Source organism: Etheostoma spectabile, chromosome 7 (assembly GCF_008692095.1).
Source record: "Etheostoma spectabile isolate EspeVRDwgs_2016 chromosome 7, UIUC_Espe_1.0, whole genome shotgun sequence".
Lineage (NCBI taxonomy): Eukaryota > Metazoa > Chordata > Actinopteri > Perciformes > Percidae > Etheostoma > Etheostoma spectabile.
In genome coordinates this window covers 18,919,314-18,929,701 of record NC_045739.1, presented here as the reverse complement: position 1 = coordinate 18,929,701, position 10,388 = coordinate 18,919,314, and the positions used below count along the sequence as shown (strand labels likewise).

The 10,388-nt window shown below is 41.1% G+C and overlaps 2 protein-coding genes across 2 annotated transcripts in view; one reads left to right on the top strand and one right to left on the bottom strand.

Moving 5' to 3' along the window:
- The window catches only part of e2f1 (E2F transcription factor 1), a 408,003-nt gene extending 404,431 nt beyond the window's left edge, over nucleotides 1-3,572 (top strand). The window contains exon 8 of the transcript XR_004332716.1: nucleotides 3,474-3,572. The gene's annotated coding sequence lies outside the window, so the exon portion shown is untranslated. The remainder of the gene's footprint in view (nucleotides 1-3,473) is intronic.
- On the bottom strand, nucleotides 977-10,087 carry vwa1 (von Willebrand factor A domain containing 1). Its single transcript, XM_032520853.1, has 6 exons — nucleotides 9,695-10,087; nucleotides 6,378-6,935; nucleotides 4,486-4,818; nucleotides 3,745-4,020; nucleotides 3,111-3,386; nucleotides 977-1,992 (listed from the first exon to the last, which is right to left on the bottom strand). Exons 1-6 carry the CDS (start codon nucleotides 9,780-9,782, stop codon nucleotides 1,964-1,966), a joined length of 1,560 nt encoding a protein of 519 aa, XP_032376744.1. The 5' UTR covers nucleotides 9,783-10,087; the 3' UTR covers nucleotides 977-1,963.
- Between the last annotated feature and the right edge of the window lie 301 nt (nucleotides 10,088-10,388).

The following is a 10,388-nucleotide window of genomic DNA, read 5'->3' as shown; positions in this document are numbered from 1 at the left end:
CTAGAAGTAACAGGGGTTTCTAAATAAAATTTGAGATTTGGTAGATTATGTAGAATCATTTTGGAAAAGGTTTCACCATAGGTCCTCTGAATGACAAAATGTCTTAAGCATGTAGCCTCTCCTGATTTCATTCTGGCGCTGCAATTTTAAAAGACAAAAATTAAGATTTAACCCAGGTTAAACAGTTTGTTATATTTTAAATAGGGTACACTTTTGTGTTGCAGTTTCTTATAGGCCTACAGTAATATAAAGGTACCCTGGTCCAGTTTGAAATTAATGATGAGCTGGGAGTAGCTCCTAAACTGGTTTTGAATGGATACCTGCAGGATAAAGTCACCGAGCCCACCTACGCTCGATCACCTGAGCTACAGCTGCCAACATGTAGAAGAATTTATTCAAATTGCCCATAACTTGATTCTTGAAAAGCTTGCCTGGTTAAAATGTTCTTCATAAGGCAACATGATATTGTAAACATTCATGATACTTGTATTTGATCTAATATTTAGACCTATGTGTCAAAATTATTATTGTTTTTGATATTGAAATTCTGCATTTCATATCTTAAAGTTAGAAAATACTGACAAATTAACCACCAATGTTTATTAAAATTAGAACTCACACCAGCTGAGCAGTTGAAGGTGCTTTCATTCACCAGCAGGGGGAAGCCTAGATACACAAAAGTTTTCCATTCTACCACTCAGTAGCCAAACTGTCAGTGTAGTCAGGCCATGTCAGCCTGTTTGTTTATGTGAGAAAATATAAATGAGACTTGATTACTGTAGTTCACAATATGTGCCATGGGTCAAACTCCCAAAATGCTGACCTCATTAGAGGTCTTTCATTAGACCGGCCTGATGAGCATTTCAAAGCTCCTACAGAGCCACAAAGACATTATACAACTTTTTTCACTGGCTGAGTAGTACTTGTCATGACATGTAAACTCAGTAATAGCCGTGGAGAAACTACAATTAAAATAAACAAAATTATTAAAAGACTTTATTGAAAGCTCATGTTAAATTTCAATAGTGGTTAACAAACATTAAACCATACATTTTCTCTGAGAGGATAGCAGTAAAAGACCAGCTGTAAGCCTGTCAGGATCCTTTCAGTAGGGGTCAGCAGAGACTCACTAAAAAGAAGGTAACAGTCTTAGTATGTAAACAGCATGTCTGTAAATACCCTACGCTATTAATTATCATTCTTAGATGAGTTTTGATTAATAAATATGAATGATGGATGTCCAGAGACCCCAAAAAAAGATTACTCTGTTACACATGTGTTTCAAATGCAGCATCTCCGTAGTTTCAGGGCATGTGGCAGGTCTGTCTGTAATTTCTTTCAAGTTCAAAGCAATCCTGAAAATCCTGTTATTAGAGACCTTAAGATAACGTTCCCTTGTTGCACTTCAGTCTGCATGTGTCAAACATGTGCTGGAAGAGAAGTGATTTAAGTGCAGCTCATAAGTATTCATTATAAATGTAAATCAGATTTTTCAGTGTGTTAGCAAGGTTTAAAAAAAAAAAAAGTGAATCTGGAAATGAGGCCCACATATGGTTCAAAGCCTTTCTCCAAAACAAGCCACATAAAACAGCCAACATTCCCAGTATGCCCTGCTCTGTAACTGCAAAACTTACCCAAGAAATATCTTTATCTCATGCTTGCATCTCTAAAATGAAACATTATAGATTTACTACAGGTGTAAACCAGATGAGACAAAAGAAGTGGAAATGCAAATAGTGCTATGTGTTGCAGATTGTAGCGGTTAACATGTGGCCATATTGTCGTAGAACAGTCTTAAGTGTCTATGGCTTCCACATGAGTGCTCAGTAAGCCAAATCACACAACTCTCCTTGATGATATCCACAGAGGGGAGAGGCATGGAAAAGAATTATGGATGAAAGTCAGCATTCTTCTTTACATTGTCCCTCCATGTTTGGTAAGGTGCACTTGCAGCTCAGGGGTGCTATGATTGAAAACCATATGATAACGCATCTAAAGGGCAGAGGTAGAAAACAGCAGTTGAGACATTGACATTCATAGATTGAAAAATCTCGGCAAAAAGTCAAAGTGTTTCATTATGAATCTTGTATCTATGAACACTATTCCATCAGACAACAAAGGGAATTAATCTGGAGCTATTCATTCAGTCCAGCATAAACATCTTTCAGTTTAAAGGGTCTGTTCACTTAGAAAACCTAAAAAAACACATATTTTTGATTTAAGTCTATTGGTATTCAGACATGAAAACAGGTCTTATTTGCCTAGGTTTTAAGTTAACTGTCTCTGTGATTTCTAAATCCACACCAATAAAATAGAGATGAATGCAATTTAATATGTGATCATCTCAGCAATGAAAGCTTACATTTAAAAAAAATGTCCCTTTATGGATTATTAATCTGATAGAAAGGACATTTAATAAAAAAAACTGTTAATGCGGGGTCTGTGGAATATACACCTAAATCATGAAACTAATTCTGAAAAGAAACATTGTGGTTGAATTTCTTTACACCCCACAAAAAACATTTACCTCCATTGTATTGGTGTACAGGCAGAAATCTAAAAGACAGATACTTCAAAAACTGGACAATAAAAACCAAAACTATCTCCATGGCTAGATACTCCCATTTGTGTGAGTTAAAGAAAAGGTTCAACATTTTTGGAAATAAACGTCTTTGTTTTCCTGTGAAAAGTTTAATGAGAAGACTAAAACCACTCTCATGTCTGTAAGATATACATCAAGCTAACTTAGTTTAGCACAAAAACCGGAAACAGGTGAACAGCTAGCCTGGTCCTTTCCAGAAGAAATCTGCCTCTAATAATCAGCTCACCTTTTGTATATGGATTCAAAAAAACTCCCAGGTAGCTCACCTGGTTGAGCATGCGCCCCATGTACAAAGGCTCAGCCATTCTCCCCCTCTCTACCCTTTCCTGTCTGTAGCTTTACTGTTAAATAAAGGCCTAAAATACCCCAAAAATGATCTTAAAAAAGAAAGAAAGCGAGATACTTTTGTGTGGATTTTGACCCAATGCCTTCAAACTATCCCTGTAAAAGACGACCAAGCTAACTCTAATAATGCACTTCATGGCATGAAATGGCTGTCACCACTCACCTGAATGGAACTGCGCCGTGCAACACAGTCCCTCTCCTCGCGCCGTCCTGTAAATGGGTGACACACACACTCTAGTTGCGGGGGGTAGGTGTGTGAGACGCGTTGACAGAGAGTCTGGAGGCAAATAGAAGGAGGAGCGCTGGCCAGTGACAGAGCTTTGCTGTGCCTCCCAGGTGAGCCAGTAGCCCCTCAGACCGCCTACGCTGCTCTTCCAATCGACCTGCACTGAGTCACTACCCACCGTGGTCAGCTGGAGATCTGCCAGCGCTGGAGTCACTGGAAACGAACAAAGATGTTAGTCTATTTGTTGTGTTGGTATATTTCAAAAGGAAATAGAACTGAAGTGAGAATTTTAGAGAAGAGGAGCAAATAAAAATGATTTAAAAAAAGGATGAGCTAAAGGATAACAGAAATGCTTTTATGGAACTCGTACAACAGAAAAATGTGACAGATTGGCCCATGCTCCTCTAGCTGCTCAGAACTGCTCTTGGAGTAGTCAAACCTGAAAGAAACTGCTAGTAATTATTTGAAATTTAAGACCCAGAAAGCTCTAAGCTCCGCAGGATTAGGTTGAGTGTGCAGTAGATGGATCCTTAATCACCAAGTTTAACTCCATGTTCTTCATGTAGCTCACCTTCCTCAGTGCACACTTTGACAGACATGGCCTTCTCTGTGCCCGAGGTGTGCCGGGCACTAACGGTGACCAAGTAAGTCGTATCTGGTTGGAGGTTCGTGAGGAGCGTGGAATTTTGCGTTCGGCCCACGGTGACAGCGTGAAGCTTGCCCCTGGGCAAGGCTGAGTACTCAACGTAGTAACTTGCGACCGTCTCCGGCTGAGGAGGACCCCAACTCACCCGGACGCTGGTTTGCCCCGACTCAGAGACCGTTACCACAGCTGGGCTCAGCACCTCTGGTGTGCGTGGGGAGAAAAAAAAACATTGAGTCAATATAAGATAATATGAGGAAAAATAACCTTCTCATGATAACTTTCCTATAATAACTATAACACGCATAGAGAGAAGACAGAGACAGTTATTGGTAAACTTCCAATTAATTAATTCCAGATAATTACTAGCATTAATAGTCTGAACATTGAAAACTAAAATGTGTCTACAAACAAGCATACAATTCAACATATATAAAAATTAAAGTTTCCGATAATAGGCTACTAATAAAGAAATATTTACTTTGAAATTGATCTATTTCTGATTCTACTATAATTAGTACCAAATTACTGGGATTTTTGGGGGTAAAATTTGGACCCTTAAAACAAAAAGATATTCAATTTACAAATACAAAGATTTGAGAAACTGGAATCTGTGATTTAGTGCACACGTATGGGTAATAACACGGTGTAAATAGGATGTAACCCAACCTGGCTTTGTTTTGAAGGTGACAGAGAGTTTGTTAAACGCTTGTTCATTGAACTTCGGGGTCAGCGTGGCGGTATAGGTGGTATCAGGTTTCAGGCCCGTTAGCCTGGCAGTGCTGGAATCTGCAGATTGGGTTAGCCTCTGGAAATCACTACCGCCGGTGCTCGGACTGGTCCCAGTTCCGCCTCCTCCACCACCTCCTCCTGTTCCTGTCGGAAGCGGACCAAAGCGGATCTCGTAGTACCCCGCCAAACCGGACAGAACGGGTCGCCACTGGAGCGTGGCAGAGTTGGTGGAGACGTCACGGATGTTGATTCGCTCAGCTCGTATAATCGCTGTCGGCACAGGAAAAAGATGAATGAAATTACTGTGTGCAAACGGGCCTGTCAGGATTGTAATTGAAGAAGTTCTAATTCTGCCAAGACAGAGAACGGATGGTGACAGGGAAGAAAACAAGACAGAGTGCTAAAGGCGCCTCTGCTTCAGACAGCCACCCACGTCCACCGCCAGACTTAGGGTTCTGGATGCATTCATAGCTCTTGCAATACAACAACTTGAAATAGCCAAGCCAGGCCCAACATAACATATGCCACAGAGGCATTGATGTCTGTGATCGGATCCTTAGGCACTAAGTAAAGACTGGTGCATTTCTTATTGTTGTGCACAAGCCTTATTTATACTATGCATCATGCTTTCCAGCTGCAGAACACTGTTTAATTGCTGAGGTGTTAATTGTGAGTGTTATGGCAGTTACCTAATCTGGCCAGGGAAGTGGACGACCTTCCCAGTCTATATATATATAAAGATGTATCATGTCTTGCATAGTGTTGGAGGATGCAGCAAGGGAAGTTGAATCATTAATCCATTAATAGTTCATCCTATCCCTTACACAAGCACACTGGTTTCACTGTCTTCAGGAGCATCTCTGGAATTAGGGAGGAGCCCAGAGACATATGATACATCTGTGAATGAGAGGTGGACTATAAAACCCAGAGCTTTGCATTGTGGAACTGCTTGTAATTACAAAGTAGAGCACATGCCATGGACGCTACTTTTTTGCTGCACTGTGGGAATTTTTGAGGGCACAATAAAACATGGCAGCATAAACTTCATAATCAACTTCAGACACTTAAATAAAATGACGCACAGTAAATATAATGCACCATCTGGTAAATAGGGAGGGATTTCACCCACAGTCAATCATTCCATTATTGATATAAACATAATGTCCAGTGGAGCCTTAAGAAAACAATTGGGAATTGATGAATGAATGTTGCAATCACAAAGCAAATACAATCATTTAATTTACCAATAATAATTCTATTAATTAAAATAAAAAAATAAAAAACGGCTTGAGTATTGTTTCTTGATATGCCAATTTACTAATGTGCCGGACAATCATATCCAATCTCAAAATTCATGTGTCTCCTTCTTTACCGTAGTTTCTATTTCGTTATTGCTTTTTTTATTATTATTTTTTTAAAGACAATTTTTTCGGCCTTTCTTTTTGACAGGACAGCTTAGACCTGAAAGGGACCAAGGGCCTCTGCACATGGGCACGTGCTCTACCACGTGAGCTACCCATGGGGCCCTATTTCGTTATTGCTTTTATTTAAAGATTAGCCTTTTTTATATAAAAAAAAACAAAGTCACAAATTAAACCAGAGTCCAACCCACAAAGCAGTAACAGGGGCTCTGATGGCAGACACATTAGTAAATGTGATCACAAAAGGTGAAATTTAAATGTTATTTTGTGATTCCATTTTAAAATGGTGAAATAGGAATCCATCCTTTATGATTTGAGTAGTATTAAACACTGAACATTTTAGAATTCTTTTGGTGGCACACTTCAGGCTCCATACCTCCAACCTGAAACATCACCAGCGATACTCACCAATGATGGCGTCCCGCAGGTCCTCTGTGATGATACTCATATCATCGATGTCCACAAAGTACAGGTGGCTTTCTGCAGGCGGAGTCACCACTTGCCTCAACACCTGATAGTTGCCGTGCCCAGTGGAGACCACCAGCACAGCCACGCCTTCCTCCTGCAGCTCAACCATTGGTCCAATCACATCACCTGGTTTCACCCCATCAGTCAACCACACCAGCACCCTAGGGAGCCCTGGTCGGGCCCCGTCTGCTGTTCCAGGTCTCAGCACCCACTCTTTTGCCATTTTCAACGCCTCCACTGTGTTGGTGTCCCCCCTGAGAGGTTTGGTGTTCCCCAAAGCCTCCTGTAGGCTACTTTGGATGCTATGGGTGCCAAAGCCAAACTCAAGGCGTGGTTGGGTGCCCACCTGCAGAAGTCCTACCCTCACCTGGTCCTCTCCCAGCGAAAAGGGGCGGAGGAGCTCAGACAGGAAGGTGAGCATGCGGGAGTGCTCATAGGCCGACACACTTCCAGAGGAATCCAATAAGAAGAGGACGTCGCCCTCGCAGCAGTTCAGCACTATGGTGGAAAAATAATGGTCTGTTCAGTCATCAATAAGCAAATCAAGAAGTCAATATCTGTGCATATTGCCTTTTGATACGAATGTAAGAACTTCCTCTAGGATTCCTTTTACTCCCACAACTTTTTTCCACAGGTCCACATTCATGATTCACTGACACATACACACCCACATTTGGAATCTCCCTTGTCTTTCTCCCTCCACGTTCTTGGAAAAACAACTTTTACAGAGGATATTGTTAACTTGAAAGCAGCAAAGAGTCAGAAGCAATTCATGATCATGAAGATAAGAAGAAATCCAAACAAACACAAGAACTACAAAATGATGCCGGCATTGTGATAACTTCAGAAGTGGACGATAAAAGAGATTCAAGCTCTGGGGCAGAGCGTGGATTCCCCCCCCCCCGCAATTTCCATATTTCATAACAGAACCAAAAGTTAAAAGTGAATGCCAAGAGTGAAGGGCAGGAGGGGGGAGAACAGTAGCTGCTGGGCTTTAGCTGTAAAGGCAGAGGGAGTGGAGAGAGGAGGTAGGACAAGGGGGAAATAAAAGGCATTAAAAGGAGAGGAGTGAGGCTGAATGGGGGGGGGGTACTGGCAGTTCCATGTGGGAGACGAGGAGGAATGTTGGATGGCCATATACAGAGCAGAGAGAAAACAGAAAGAAAAAAACAGTTATATAGACTAATAAACAGTAATATTTAGCCGCAAATTGTGCAGTCATCCAAGAAAAAACACCCACTTTTAAAATCTACTGTGATTTTCTACTTACTACTTACTGTGATTTTATAAGACCATAACATTATTGCCTCAGACACCTTGAAACTCTTATTTTCCTCGGCTGCCTCTTTTTTTTTTTAAATATCTGAAAGTTCAACACATTAGGTGTTGATAAGACTCGGAGGTGTTGAAAGCTGAGAATGCGGCGAGGCATACATACACACACCAATCCAACATGTACACACACATGCTGTCTGCCTTTTCCTCCATCAACCTAAAGAATTCCTTCCATCTGTCTTGTTGTTGGACTTTGGAGCAAGTGGGTCGCTCTGTATCACAGCCCCCTATCTTTACCTATGTTCAGGTATGTCTTTATCTGAAAACCACGTTGGCGTCTTGAGATAGCCGCTTCACTGTTAATCTAGAGAGAAGACATGTTTAAAGGTAGCCTGCTGCTATCAATCGCACGGCAAATCAGATTTACTGGTGGACTACTAGCACTTGAATGATGTGATGGTGGAAAACCTTCCGTGACCCCAGTTAAACACAACAGGAGCAGAACAGGTCTCGCAACCCGCTGAGCACATGGGACATTACATGGGAGTCTGTAACATGTGCAATCGAGCCTGAACAATATAGGTTTTGTGGGCTGAATGTGCAGAAATGTTGCATTAATATGAGAAACACATTAGACAAATTTAAGCATGTGGTGTGTTTCAGAAGATTAGAAGATTTTTAAGTTTCAGAACGGATTACAAAGATATGTATATAAGAATAATCAAGCTAACAGCCATCTAGTAGTAAAGAATACAACAGCCACAGCTTTTTAGTCTCTCTTATACCATGCGTGGTACTTGATTACCTTTCAATTACTCACAATTACCCACTGGGGTAAGGATGACAGTAATAACAGCAAGTGCACTTATAAAAAGCCCAACTACTGTAAGCTATGTTGGTTCTGTCTAATCAGGTCCCTGTTGAAATGAAATGAAAATAGCAAAGCATCTCACTAAGTAGCCTACTATGTTAACCCAGTCATTAAGATCCGCTCTCACCGACAGACTCGGCAGTCACCAAGTTTAGCTTCTAAGACACTTCATGGTCATGAGCTTTACCGCAGGGTGTCAAGACGCCGCTGTGATATCGGCTGATGACATTTGATTTGTCGTGTAAGTGAATCAAACTGCCAGTCTGTCATCAATGATCAGAAATGATGTCGATGAGAGACAACTATTCGTATCAAAATTAGCCTACGAATTCACTGAGGAGTGTCTCAACTCTGCATCAGTGTAAGATACAGAAAGATTTTATTTAATCTTAGTGACCCTCATATTTGTATTGCATATACATTATTTAGTGGCCCACATCATGGATGTGGAAAACTAGAACTGCGGATCAGACATAATTTTATTGAACGACGTATTAATTAAAAACTATTTCTCAGTTGATCTGGAGACTGCTTTGTGAACCACTGCTGTAATGCCAAGATATTTCATCAGCAGACAATAATCTGGGAATTCAACCCTTTCTGTGTGTGTGTGTGTGTGTGTGTGTGTGTGTGTGTGTGTGTGTGTGTGTGTTTTATGGAGAGCACCTGAGGTTCTTCCCAGGCTGCATGTGTGGTCCCTGCATTCGCCCCCTGATTTGAGAATCACTGCCCCAGGCTGTGGGATTTCATCAACTGACAATTCCATTCCTGGAGTCGTGCCATTTTACTGAGAACACTGGTGTAATATGAACCCCACCCTGATCCACCCTGACCTCAGACAGTGCCTCCACCTCCTGGAGCATCTAATGGCAAAGTCAGTGCATCTCATATTATGTACCCACCAATGCATTAAAACAAACAAATAAAACTATTTGGTCATTGTAGGTAGTTTATGAATCCCCACCTCATGATCTTAAAGTCATTGTTCCTAAAAAAAATACAGGTATTCAATTGCATTGAATTTGATACTAAATACGTTGAGTCACTGTCTCTAAATGGATTTCTGGCATGATGATGAAAAACTAAACTTGGTCCATCCGAGGGAACTTACCTCCTTCAGGTGGGGGGTTCTGTGTAGCCGACTGCCGCAGGAGCGTAGTACACAACAGCATCCATGTCAACAACATGTGGCTCTCCATCACAATAGTTATGAGTAAGCTCCCCCGAAGCAAATTATAACACAAATGTTATGGGTTCTTGAGTCAACCATGTATCCACCGCAGCCCGCAGGAGCGTATTCCCCAGTCTCTAAATTAAGGTTGAAAACATAATTGAGTCACATCCAGTCCGGCTTTCTATTTCTCCTTTTCTCTTTGCTCTTCGTTGAGCATTATCTACCACTCGGTAACTGGAGACTCTGGAAGTTCAAGTTCAAACTAAACTCTAAACTTGAGTCTGTGTGCGTAATGTCTGGACGCTCCTAGACTCTTCGCAAATGCACCTCGCTCGCGCTCAGCACACGAATATCAAGCACGCGGGAAGCAAATACATTTCCGGGCAAAACTTTCAAAATAAAATTATCGTTTGGCAAGGCATCCTTTTTTTCCATCCATCCTTTTTTAAGAGTAATTTCAATATGAGCCAAAATACAATACTGGCCTTTGTCTTACAAGGGACCGGGTTAAATATGTAGGCCAATTCATAGTTATAATTGTCGAAACATGCCATGTTGGTTAACCCAAAGCTTAAGTCAGTGGTGGAATAGCCTAACATTAAGGAAGTAAAATAAGTTTTTAAAAAATAGG

Bases quoted from the DNA above. Each gene is read 5' to 3' on its own strand.
- vwa1 (XM_032520853.1), bottom strand. From the start codon at position 9,782: ATGGAGAGCCACATGTTGTTGACATGGATGCTGTTGTGTACTACGCTC. The intron at 4,819-6,377 runs GTGAGTATCGCT...CTGTGCCGACAG, and splicing joins CCTGCGGGACGCCATCATTG to CGATTATACGAGCTGAGCGA. The intron at 4,021-4,485 runs GTTGGGTTACAT...CACGCACACCAG, and splicing joins CACCTTCAAAACAAAGCCAG to AGGTGCTGAGCCCAGCTGTG.